This window comes from Apium graveolens, chromosome 11 (assembly GCF_009905375.1).
Source record: "Apium graveolens cultivar Ventura chromosome 11, ASM990537v1, whole genome shotgun sequence".
Classification (NCBI taxonomy): domain Eukaryota; kingdom Viridiplantae; phylum Streptophyta; class Magnoliopsida; order Apiales; family Apiaceae; genus Apium; species Apium graveolens.
Genome location: NC_133657.1, coordinates 204,415,793 through 204,429,019, shown reverse-complemented (window position 1 = coordinate 204,429,019; position 13,227 = coordinate 204,415,793). Strand labels below are relative to the sequence as shown.

At 31.0% G+C, this 13,227-nt stretch overlaps 2 protein-coding genes across 5 annotated transcripts; both read left to right on the top strand.

Annotated features, from left to right (window-relative positions):
* Window positions 1-4,081: 4,081 nt before the first annotated feature.
* Window positions 4,082-6,732, top strand: LOC141697071 (putative disease resistance protein At1g50180). 4 transcript variants are annotated; one of them, XM_074501271.1, is made up of 3 exons: window positions 4,082-5,291; window positions 5,502-5,559; window positions 5,645-6,731. In XM_074501271.1, the coding sequence occupies exons 1-3, from the start codon at window positions 4,283-4,285 to the stop codon at window positions 5,652-5,654; spliced, it is 1,077 nt and encodes a 358-aa protein (XP_074357372.1). In that variant the 5' UTR covers window positions 4,082-4,282; the 3' UTR covers window positions 5,655-6,731. The 4 variants fall into 4 exon arrangements, with proteins under 4 accessions (XP_074357372.1, XP_074357371.1, XP_074357373.1 ...); XM_074501270.1 differs by having other exon boundaries at window positions 5,502-6,732; XM_074501272.1 differs by lacking the exon at window positions 5,645-6,731 and having other exon boundaries at window positions 5,488-5,554.
* Window positions 6,733-7,867: 1,135 nt separating this feature from the next.
* Window positions 7,868-9,394, top strand: LOC141698528 (putative disease resistance protein At1g50180). The gene is made up of 2 exons (XM_074503234.1): window positions 7,868-8,156; window positions 8,466-9,394. The coding sequence occupies exons 1-2, from the start codon at window positions 8,018-8,020 to the stop codon at window positions 9,377-9,379; spliced, it is 1,053 nt and encodes a 350-aa protein (XP_074359335.1). The 5' UTR covers window positions 7,868-8,017; the 3' UTR covers window positions 9,380-9,394.
* The last annotated feature ends 3,833 nt before the right edge of the window (window positions 9,395-13,227 follow it).

Below are 13,227 nucleotides of genomic sequence, written 5' to 3'. Positions count from 1 at the left end.
CCGAATTTTGTCCTATTTTTATCCGAGTTTCATCCGTTTTTGATCCGAATTAGATCCGAATCGAATCACATCTGATCCGATCCGAATGACCTCAAGTTATATCATAATCCGAAAGTGGAACCGATCCGAAATAGATCCGATCCGAAACCGATCCGGTTATCCGATTTGTCAGGTCTAGTTGTCTTACAACAACTCCTCAACCGTTACTCCCTCCGTCCCTTGTTATCGTTTCTAATAGAGTGTCTGCACATATTTTAAAATGAATAAAAAGTATAGTTTTATAATTTTTTTTAAAAAAAAAAATTTTAATAAAATTTTAAATATTCTATTTATATTAAAAAAAGAAAATTTTAAAAAAAATTATAAAACTACACTTTATATTCATCTTAAAATACGTCGAACACTTTTTCAGAAACAATAATAATTGACTGCATAATTTAAAGAGGTGAGATTAAAGCTGATCTGCCTACGTTAGTTGGTGGACCGGTCTTCAGAAACAGGGGTCATTAATAAAACTTGGATCTCCTTCGAGCACATGTTTACGCCTATAACTTTAATTATGATTTATTACGAATTCAATTATTTAACGGACTAATAAGCACCGACAAGGAGAATACATGAAGAATACAACTACAGTAAAACCTCTATAAATTAATATAATTGGGACCGGAGAATTCTATTAATTTAGAGAGGTATTAATTAATCGATAAATTAATAATTATTAATTTATAGAGAATTTTCGGTAGCAAACAAAATTAACTTTTGATTAAATTTTTATTCACATAAATTTAAATAAAATGAATTGTACAATTTATATTTTATACTTAATTCAATTAATTCAATGTATATGAATTTAGAAAGTCAATGTACAATATATTAGATTCAAAGTCCATGTAGTGTATAAGTTAAATTCATTGTATTTTACATAGAAAATATTCAATGTATATTAGGAAAATTCAAAGTATATGAATTAATTTAATTCATTGTATTTTACATAGAAAGTATTCAATGTATGTGTAGTCATAAAATATATTATATATACTGTATATACTAGATTGGGGGGAAAATTATTAAGGGATGAGCTTATAAGGAAGATTAGGGATGAGGTTCATGTTGATTTAAATTATATGAAAAAGCAAACTACAATTGAATCATATTTTACAAAGATGTAATAGCTATATTTTTATGAATATAAGGGAAGTATTAATTTATAGTTTTATTGGGACCATATTTTTATACAGGGTTTTCAAAAAAATTATTATCTTATTATCTTATCGAAATTGATCATTTTTTGAACTGGTCCAAGTCGGGACCGAACAAAATTATTAATTTAGAGAGATTATTAATTAATCGAGTATTAATTTACAGAGGTTTTACTGTACCCCAAGGTCATAAATGAAGAGTAGAATTATTCAGCAGATCTTCGCCGCACATTCCTTATCACCTAACATTTCATTTGCATTACAACAACTACACTTTGTGCTTGGTAGTTCTTGTCAAAGACCCCATTCAATTCCTTCCAAAACCTTCACCATACAATCCTTATCGCTTAACATTTTACAAAAGGCCATTCCATCTGCATTGCAACTACTGCATTTTGTACTGCTTGGTTTCTGAATGGCTGAATCAATTGTGTCCATTGTTGTCGGAAGGATCACTGATTTATTGTCTGAAGAAGCTCAAGTACTGCATGGAGTGCATGATGAAATTCAAGAACTGGTGACGCAACTCATGCGGATGAAGACATTCTTCCGAGATGCTGATTCAAGGTTAGGTGAAGAAAAAATCCGAATTCTGCTTGCTGAAGTACGGGAACTTGCCTATCATGCTGAACATGTTGTCGAAACTTATCTGGTTAGGCTAAGTGAATAAAAGACAAATGTGTGTGAATTGCTTTAAGCAAGTGCAGACAGATGTATATTCAAAACACAAATGTAAATAACACAAAGACCTTTAAAAAACTTTTCTGGTGGATTTGTTGTTCCACCAGAGATGTGTATTTCAGAAAATCTGTGATACAAAGAATTGATCACAGCTGCGTCCTAGTACAAACTAGATGGTTTTCTCTCTATGTTTTTCTAAACAGCTCTGGAAAATCTTATCTAATTACTAGCTGCCACTTGGTATTTATATCACCAAGTTTTTCAAGTGAAGACAAAGATAAAGTTCGATTATAAAATAGTTCTTCACTTATTTCTACTCTATTTTTCTATCCAGTACAATATGGGATAATCCGTTGACTATTTCCTTTTGTACCAGAGTGAAACGACTGCTTTTTCTTTTGTTCCTCCAAGAGGCTACCACATTCCAGTTGTCTCTGTCAACCCATGTGCCTCTGTCAGCTTTATAAACTGTCACTATCAACTGCTATGGAACTGAGCATCCATTGAAGCTTTCATCCGTTGATGGCTTTATTCGTTGACACTCTTATCCGTTGATGCTTTATCCGTTGATGCTTTAGCAGTTGAAGTTTTATCCGTTGATGCACTCATCAGTTGATGGATGTTATCCGTTGAAGGTTTAGAGACATTCGTTGAAGCTTTATTTCTCATTCGTTGAAGGCCTTTAAACTATCAGTTGATGCTACTTCATTTATACAAAATTACAAGGCATGAAATATTTATAACTAACCCTCCTATTTGCATATCCTCTAGTAGTCAACATGACTTATAATTTCCCACAACTTCTAAGAATTATAACTTAAATACAGAGACTGAAATGTGCTACAATACTAAACTTATTTCTAAGTAAAGCTACCCCATCAACTGATAGCCAAAGTGGTCTTATCCGTTGAGGCTACAAATACTAGATTTCTACTTAAGTGTTTTGTTTAACATATCATCAAACTAATGCACATATATTCCTAACAAAATGATTTATAAAAAACTGCACCAAAGAAATTTGAAAGATTTTAATTATAAATATGAATAAATAAATATCAAACTAGTAGCAAGATGTATATAGGCATTTATATTAAACTTGAAATTTTATTATAATACAAAACTTTCTTTCTGAAAAAGAACTTATAACACTAAACATAAAATACAAAATAAATAAAATTACCCTTAACTAAATTTATACAGGTGATTTTCAAAACAATGTGAAAATGTCGTCGAAACGTATCTTATCAAAGTTTTATCATCCCCTGCAAAAATAATTAAGTGGATGACCACCTTATTCATTTTTTAATTAGCTTTAGATAATGGAATACTGAATACTGTTTCAGAGATTACAAAAAGCAATTTCATCTGCATTTCAATCAGAATTATCGAATATTTCCAAGCCAATTAGCTTTAGATCAGATTACTCCAATATGCTTCACTCCTCGCTTTGGAAAATTATTTCATCGGTAATAATTCAAAGAGGTGTGTTAACGACTACTATAAAAATTTGTTTTTAATATAAAAATTTGTTTTTTTTCTATATATTTCAAAACTTCTCAAAAATAATAAAAATTTTACAATATAAAAATTAACTATACATTCTCACATTCGCTATTTTTTTCCACTACACTAACTTTATACATTAAATATTGATTGATCTTGCCACTTTACTCAATTTTCTTATTTTCACTCCCAATATTTAACTTTTTCTTAACCTCCGTGCACATATAACAAATGTATACTACTTCTACTTCACTCAGCTTTGTTACCATAATTCAGTCAAGTCATTAGTTATAGAATTACACTTAACCCCCGAGTAAGGTACCTGTCATGAGACTCTTATAAGGCATGCCTATAGACAGTTTTTTGTCAAAAGACATGCCCAAATGACATGGCATTTATCAATTAAATATAATAAAATTTAAAACATAATTTTTAGACTTATATACAATAAATTTGAATATAAAATTAAAATTAACATAATAACAACTGAATAACATCATAATACGCATTTATATTAATAACTTTTTAGATATTCAAATATATGTAAATATTTTAGAATTATATTTTTTATTTTTAGATATTTTTAATATTAAAATAATTATTAAAAAATAAAAAAATAGTAAAAAAGCATGCCAAAACATGAAAAAGGCATGCCTAACTAATTAACGTTATCGATCTTGAAGAGTAGAATTATTCAACAGATCTTCGCCACACATTCCTTATCACTTAACATTTCATTTGCATTACAACTACTACACTTTGTGCTTGGTAGTTCTTGTCAAACACCCCATTCAATTCCTTCCAAAACCTTCACCATACAATCCTTATCGCTTAACATTTTACAGAAGGCCATTCCATCTGCATTGCAACTACTGCATTTTGTGCTTGGTTTCTGAATGGCTGAATCAATTGTGTCCATTGTTGTCGGAAGGCTCACTGATTTATTGTCGGAAGAAGCTCAAGTACTGCATGGAGTGCAAGATGAAATTCAAGAACTGGTGACGGAGCTCATGCGGATCAAGACATTTTTACCAGATGCTGATTCAAGGTTACATGACCAAAATATCCGAATTCTGCTTGCGGATGTACGGGAGGTTGCCTATGATGCTGAACATGTCGTCGAAACTTATCTTGTCCAAGCTTTATCATCCCCTGGAAAAATAATGCAGAGGATGAACACAAGGACGTTTTCAAGAAAGCTCAAAGATATTAAAAGAAAGATGTCTCTTCTCTTCAATCGCTTTCGTGATTGTAATATCAAAACATCATTAGAATCCCCTGAATCATCAAATTCATCTCATGGACAACCAGGAATGCTAAAGCGATTTCACACTTTCACTACTGTTGAACCAGAGTTATTTGTTGGATTTCAAGCCGATGTTGACCGATTGGTTGGATATCTGGTGGATGAAAGTGATGCCTCATACCCGCTCATCTCTATTTGTGGAATGGGAGGTCTGGGTAAGACAACTCTGGCTCACAAAATATACAATCATTCCACCATCAAGACTCACTTTGCAGGTTTAGCTTGTGTTTCCATTTCACAAAAGTGGCAAACGAGACAAGTGTTGCAGAGAATACTTATAGGTCTCGTCCATGAGAAGAAAGAGGAAATCTTTACTTGGGACGAAGACAAGCTAGTGGAGAATCTGCTACAAATCCAGCAAAAGAAGAAATGTTTGATAGTACTTGATGACATTTGGTCAAATGATGCTTGGGATTCTATAAAGGCGGCTTTCACTGCTGGAAAATCTTTAAGCAAATTAATGCTTACAAGTCGTAATATTGATGTTGCTGAGTACGTAAATCCAAATGGACTCATTCACCAACCAGGACTTCTAAGCCCAGATCAAAGTTGGGAGCTACTTCAGTTGAAAGCACTTCCTACAAGAGGAGGTTATCTAGGTAATTTACATACCTTTCTTGTTAATTTCATTTCATCTGTTTAAGGTAACTAAATGGACTGCAAAGTTATGACACCTCTTATGAAACAGCTGATTTTTGTAAAACTAGACTTGAAAAATCAAATGAAAAACTCTGAAACTCCTAGTATGAACAATAAAAGTAGTTAAACCGTGTTTTGAAACTTACGGAAAACCAGTTGCTTTCCTACAGAGTTCCTGACCATAAGTAATTTGTTTCGTGAAAAAGAAGCAGGAGAAGAGGTTTCCAGGTGTTCTCTTTTTTCTTAATGAATCGCCCTAGCTTAATATTATGTGGGCTTATACATACCTTTCTTGTTGTTTTGTCTGTTACAGACATTGCTAGAGACTATAAAAAAATGGAAGAACTGGGAAGAGAAATGGTGGCAAATTGTGGTGGTCTTCCACTAGCCATAGTAACCTTGGGTGGAGTTCTTGTCACTAAACCATCACTGATAGAGTGGGAGAAGGTACATGGTGACATTATCACATCCCTGAAGAGGGGGAAAGGATCGGGACAAGATTATGAAAGTCAAATATTAAATGTTTTAGGTTGGAGTTACAATGACGATCCGTTTTAGGTACTTTTTCTGGTACAAATATTGGAAGAATATTAGGCAGCCTTGTTTATTTGCGCTATCTCAGTCTAAGGGGTTCTAATTTGAAAACTTTCCCGTTCATAAAAAAGTTGGTGCTGCTACAGACTCTCAACCTAAACGTACCTAGGACATCACCAGCGTTCAGTAATGATTTGGGCAAGTTGTCATTTTTGCGTCATTTGTATTTACCTCCTTGGGTCTCTCTCCAATTACTGAAGAATACCAAATTAAGGTTCAATGGAGTGAGCAAATTAGAGACGCTCGAAAATTTCAATACTAAGTGGTGTGAGATTAAGGATCTGCCAAAATTATCCGGTCTTCGGAGACTAAAGCTGAAAGCAGAGGGTGGTTATGATGATGTGAAAGAGATGTTCAAATACTTATCTGATTTAGCCTTGTCATCAAATTCCTCTATCCGGTACATGAGCCTTGTTATGCGGATATCTGGTGATCCAGGATTCAGAAATGATCCAGACATGATCAGACAGCTGTTTTGGAATTATAAGTTCAGCCTTCAGGAATTAGAAATGGACGGAAAGCTCCCAGAGTTGTTAATTTTTAATTGTTTAAAGTTGGATGGTGGAGAAAGGAAGCATGCCTCTTCTTCAAAAGTTGTTAATTTTTAATTGTTTAAAGTTGGAGGAGCTTCCAGAAGGACTCATATTTCTCAATTGTCTTCGAAAACTAAGACGGTATGAGATGTCTTCAGAATTGTGTGATAAGATTCGCCTGGAAAATGGTGAACAAGGACCCGACTTTTACAGGGCCGAGAATTAAAAATATTATTTTCACATTATTATTTGCATAAATTGAAGCTCATAATCCGTATAAAATACAGATCTAAATATAATAGATAAAATGTTATTAAAATATGTAGTTAAAAAAGCGAAGTTAAGTGTAACTCTAAAATTTCACTATATAGTTCTAGTTATGCATGCACCTAATTATTTATTAGTTTTATTTTTGTGAAACGAATTGTATCTCTATCTTACGAACCAAATATATGTTCTTTAGATAATTTAATATCAATAAAAAAATAAGTAGTGTTTTTTCCTAAAACAATACTTTATCTTACATTTTAATCTTAAATTGACTAGCTTAAATCCCATGCGATGCACGGGTTTCCGTTAATATTTAAAAAATTTATTTATCCCGTCATATTCTAATTTTGAAAATATTTTAATAAATATATAATAATTATAACTTTAGTAGAATAAATAAATTCCGTATAATGGTTTAACAATTTAGTAGTTTACCGGATGTATAACACTATTTATTTATTTTTTAATAATAGAATACGTTGTGGTTGTAGTTTAGTAGGATAAGTAGACTATATATCTAGTAGTTTAATAATTCAATAGTTTAGCGAATATATAACACTATTTATTTATTTTCTTTAATAACCAAAATTAGGGAATAACCGTTGAACCAAATTATACCCCATTTCAGTTATTATAATATAGTATAGAAGTACAGATTAAAGTCTCATATGTATATTATCAAAATATTGTTTTCGAATCATCACATATATTACCCGCAATAATTGACTCAGTTGGTTATAGAGGGTATAACTAACCTCTTGGTCACATGTTCGAATCTCACGGAAGAGAATTTATGATTATGCCTCCTGAGGCAGAGACTGTCGCACCCGAACGATAGCGGCTGCGAGTTATTTACGATATAAAAAAAATTATCACATATATTAATTTTTTATTTAAACCATATCTCATTTCAATGTAGCAAGCTAACTTGAAAATTGTCCATGTGGATTCATACATTAAACTACAAATTAATAACCTTTATTAATAAGCGAAACCTCCTTCAAGTGATACTTGATTTGACTTATTTTTTGGTATCACCCCCTTTTGATTTCACTTTTCATTATTCATGTTATAACTTTAAGTGTAATTGTATTATTATTATCCTTTTTATTCCTTTTGACTTATAGGAATGCTAAATCTTTACTTGGGACGAAGACAAGCTAGTGGAGAATCTGCTACAAATCCAGCAAAAGAAGAAATGTTTGATAGTACTTGATGACATTTGGTCAAATGATGCTTGGGATTCTATAAAGGCGGCTTTCACTGCTGGAAAATCTTTAAGCAAATTAATGCTTACAAGTCGTAATATTGATGTTGCTGAGTACGTAAATCCAAATGGACTCATTCACCAACCAGGACTTCTAAGCCCAGATCAAAGTTGGGAGCTACTTCAGTTGAAAGCACTTCCTACAAGAGGAGGTTATCTAGGTAATTTACATACCTTTCTTGTTTATGACACCTCTTATGAAACAGCTGATTTTTGTAAAACTAGACTTGAAAAATCAAATGAAAAACTCTGAAACTCCTAGTATGAACAATAAAAGTAGTTAAACCGTGTTTTGAAACTTACGGAAAACCAGTTGCTTTCCTACAGAGTTCCTGACCATAAGTAATTTGTTTCGTGAAAAAGAAGCAGGAGAAGAGGTTTCCAGGTGTTCTCTTTTTTCTTAATGAATCGCCCTAGCTTAATATTATGTGGGCTTATACATACCTTTCTTGTTGTTTTGTCTGTTACAGACATTGCTAGAGACTATAAAAAAATGGAAGAACTGGGAAGAGAAATGGTGGCAAATTGTGGTGGTCTTCCACTAGCCATAGTAACCTTGGGTGGAGTTCTTGTCACTAAACCATCACTGATAGAGTGGGAGAAGGTACATGGTGACATTATCACATCCCTGAAGAGGGGGAAAGGATCGGGACAAGATTATGAAAGTCAAATATTAAATGTTTTAGGTTGGAGTTACAATGACGTACCCCCGCAGCTGAAGCCATGCTTTCTATATTTAGGTAAATTTATGGAAGATGAATGGATCGATGCAGAAAATTTATATCAGTTGTGGATCGCTGAAGGGATGGTACTATCGAGTGATAAAAAGGAAGGAGAAACAATGATGCAAGTCGCTGAATCTTACATGGGAGAACTTGTCCATAGGAGTATGGTTCAAGTGAGGTTTAATGATTTGGAATCATCTCTTACGAAGTTCAAAAGTTGTTCTCTTCATGATCTTATGAGAGACCTATCTTTATCCCAGGCAAAAGCAGAAGATTTTTTCAAAGTAATTGATACTGGAGAAGGAAATGATTTGAATCTCAATCGTTCAGTTATCTCCCGGGAAGCTAAAACTAGACAACTTGTATTTTATCTGAAAAGTGGCGTAGAAGCTAATTCCTACTTTACCAAGAAACTCAATCACCAACAATACCGATCAATTTTATTTCTGGATCGTGAAGATGAAAGTCAGCAACTACGATTGGGACTGTATTTGGCCAATTTTAAGTTGCTAAGAGTTTTGTCTCTTGAAAGAGTAACACATAAGAGTTTTTGGAATTCTGTGACAAGATTATTACAAGGTCGCACATATCTCCGATCTCAGAATAAAATACCCACAAGCTTAATCCCCAATATCAACCATGTAGAAAATCAACTATAAATGCTACAATTTCCCTTTCCAATTTTGTTTTTAATTATTTTTTTGATTTGATAATTGTACTTTGAGAATCCACGACTTGTTAGCTGTTGGGCACAATTTCCTTTCATAATTGTTAAAAAAATGCATAAAAACTGAATGTTTTAATTTTTATACAAAACAAAATATATTTTAATATTAAGTTACAAAACTCTAATTTATATGTGCTTTAAAATGCATGTGGGACACAAATGAGAAATGAGAGGGATGGAGGAAATTAATAACTTTTATTAATACGGAAATCCTTTTTTAAGTAATACTTAATTTTGGTTTCATAATTTCTGTATCACCAACTTTTGTTTCAGTTATTCACTTATTCATATATTATAATTCTACTTTTGTAGGTTTAAAATAGATCGGATTCTATAATATTTTTTGGATTCTGGAGATTTAGGGCAATGTTCTTGGCAGCTAGGCCAAGTTCATCCCTAAACCCTTGGTTTTAATCCAAGGTTGAAGACAACACTAAATCCAAAAACTGTTTCCATGATTTAATTTTAAAATAAATTAAAGTTATATTATTTTATTCCAAAAATATTTTTTAATTAAAAATTTATTCAATTAATTATTTTAAATAATTAACGTAAATAATTTAATTCCAAAAAATGATTTTTGTTAATCCAAATTTGATTTAATTATTTATAACTGTTTTAGTTAATTAATTAATTGTTTAATTAGTTAGCGCATTCATTTAATCATTTAATTTTATTTAGAACTAGTTAAACAAAATGTGATTATTTATAATGAAGCCAACTAATGTACTAAAAAAAATAAGATTTTAAAAGTTTATCATTATATGGAATAATTAATTAATATTGTTATTAATTGAAATATTCATATTTTATTAACAATAAGTCCATGGTTTGTTCTCGTTATACGACATGAACTTGTCTAGACTTGAAAAATTATTCCACTTTCATTAAATATACTTTCAAAACCTAAATTCTTGTGCTAACGTGATTTAGGTGCAAAGTGAGTTATGTGCTAACGTGATTTGAAATTCTTGTATTTAAATTTCTCATTTGTGTGTAGGATATTTATGGGTAGACATAGACTTTTAAAAGATGAGTCCGTTGGATAAGAGTGAAACGAAATGGTACAAATATCATCCTTGTAGCAATAGAAGCAACCAATAAAGGATTAGTGGAATAAAATTAGACATAAAATAGTTATGTCATCATGAGTGTGCCTAAATGCTAAGGATGAAAATATCATTAACCTTATAATTCTGCAAATATTCTTTACCTATTCTAATTTAAGAATGGTTAAATATTTTTACATATCTAAATAATAGATTTTAAGTTATGCATCATGTTATGAAAATAGTTTCACTAGTCTAAAATTAGAATAGATAAATATTATATATCTTGAAAAAACTAAAGTTGTCTTGAGATTATTCTTGACCATTTGAAATGGAAAACTAGAGTATGAAAGATGTGGATTGATTCCGCTCATTTTTTAAAATGTTTCTAAGTATTTTCTCTTGTGTCAAAATATTGAATAGGCACATTTATCAATGAAAACATAAATACTAATATTTACAAATTCAAATTGGAGACGCCAACCTAATTTGAGATATATTATTCATATTATATTAGTTGAAAAGAAAATTCAAGTTTAAAAAAATAATTTTAAACTATAAAATTACATGTAAATTATTATATTCATTTGGAGATGTGTTTACATTTGCTAATAAATAAGTGAAATCAAGTATCATTTGAATTGGTTATTTGAAAGTATCTGCAGCGAGCTTTGACCATGCGTTGTAGAGATCACTTTTTTTGACTTGCCAGCATCCTTGAATTGTTGAATCCTAACTTTTATCTCCCCGTTAGTCTTGGTGACAGGCATGATTAGGGGAGTTGGCAGTTTTGACCTCACAGACTCAGGTAGTGCAGGCAGTGGAATGTTTAGGTGGTGTGGTTATTTGACCAATTTGTGATAATAAGTCAAACCTCTTTTTAAGTGATACTTGGTTTCACTTATTTTTTGGTATCACCACCTTTTGGTTTCATCATGATTATGTTATAACTCTAACTCTAATTGTATTATTATTATCCTTTTTATTCCTATATGAATTATATAGATATATATATATATATATTATTTTTACCCATTTTTATTTATTAATAAATTTTTTAAGTGATACTTTGTTTTCACTTATTTTTTGGTTCTTTCACCTTTTATTTTTTTTATTTTTATGATTCATGGTGTAACTTTAGGTTTAATATTTTTATTCTTTTTGATTCCTATATGACTTATAATTCTATATGTATTATTTTTACCCGTTTTTTTATTAATAAACTAAACATATTCACTTATTTTTTAGTTACACCACATTTTGTTTTCACCTTTTATAACTCCAAGTATTATTTTTATCCATTTTTATTTCTATATGACTTATAATTGTATATGTATTATTTTTACTCATTTTTAAATTTTTTATAAGCCATAATTTTTTATTAATTTTATAGGTTTGAATCCTATTTTAATTATATTTTAAAATAAATAAGTTCATAAATTGGCTCAACTAAATAGGTTCCGAAAAATATAAACCACGACCAATTAAATAGGCAATGTGTTTAAATTAAAATTTTTTAATTTAGAATTTTTTAATTTGTTGGTAGAATTCCATTTTAATAAAATGGTATGAATATTATAAAAAATTGTATTTTTAGTTATCCCTTCTTTAACCAATTGAGCCAACCCTTGCGGGCAAAAAAAAATTATATTTTGATTTCACTACTAGAAAATAATAAAATTGTTCAAACCATAATATGATTACAATTCTATTTTCGTAGAACTCCAAATTATTTCTTGATAGGGTACTTGGTTTCATCTTAGTACGGTTATACGGTATTTTGGTTTCACCCCTATAGTTCTCTTTCATGTATTTTACTTAGCTTTAGATAATGGAATACTGAATACTGCTTCAGAGATTACCAAAAGCAATTTCATCTGCATTTCAATCAGAATTATCGAATATTTCCAAGCCAATTAGCTTTAGATCAGATTACTCCAATATGCTTCACTCCTCGCTTTGGAAAATTATTTCATTGGTAATAATTCAAAGATGTGTGTTAACGACTACTATAATACTTAGTTGTCTTTAGACCTGACAAAATGGGTCTGAATCCGAAAAACCGAACCGAAATCTATGGATCGGAGATCCGATCCGATATCCGAATTATAAAATCCGATAATTATCCGAAAACCAAACTAAAGCGGTCCGAAAATTACCTGAACCGAAAATTTGACCGAAAATGGTCCGAAGTACTAGATCCGATTATAAATTGGAACCGAACAAAACCGATTCAGATAATATTTCAACCGAATATGATCTGAAATAAGCAAGATTCATACTTAAATGTATCTTATATTCTTGATACTTTGATTATTTAATTATAAATTAATGTAAAAGTACATTATATTATATTAAAAGTAGTACATTTAATAAAAAGATATTTTTTTAAGTCTCAAAACATGAAAAAATTAAAAAGTTATGATCTGAAATATTCGAACCGAATTTAATCCGAACCGAATTTTGTCCTATTTTTATTCGAGTTTCATCCGTTTTTGATCCGAATTAGATCCGAACCGAATCACATCCGATCCGATCCGAATGACCTCAAGTTATATCATAATCCGAAAGTGGAACCGATCCGAAATAGATCCGATCCGAAACCGATCCGGTTATCCGATTTGTCAGGTCTAGTTGTCTTACAACAACTCCTCAACCGTTACTCCCTCCGTCCCTTGTTATCGTTTCTAATAGAGTGTTTGCACATATTTTAAAATGAATAAAAAGTATA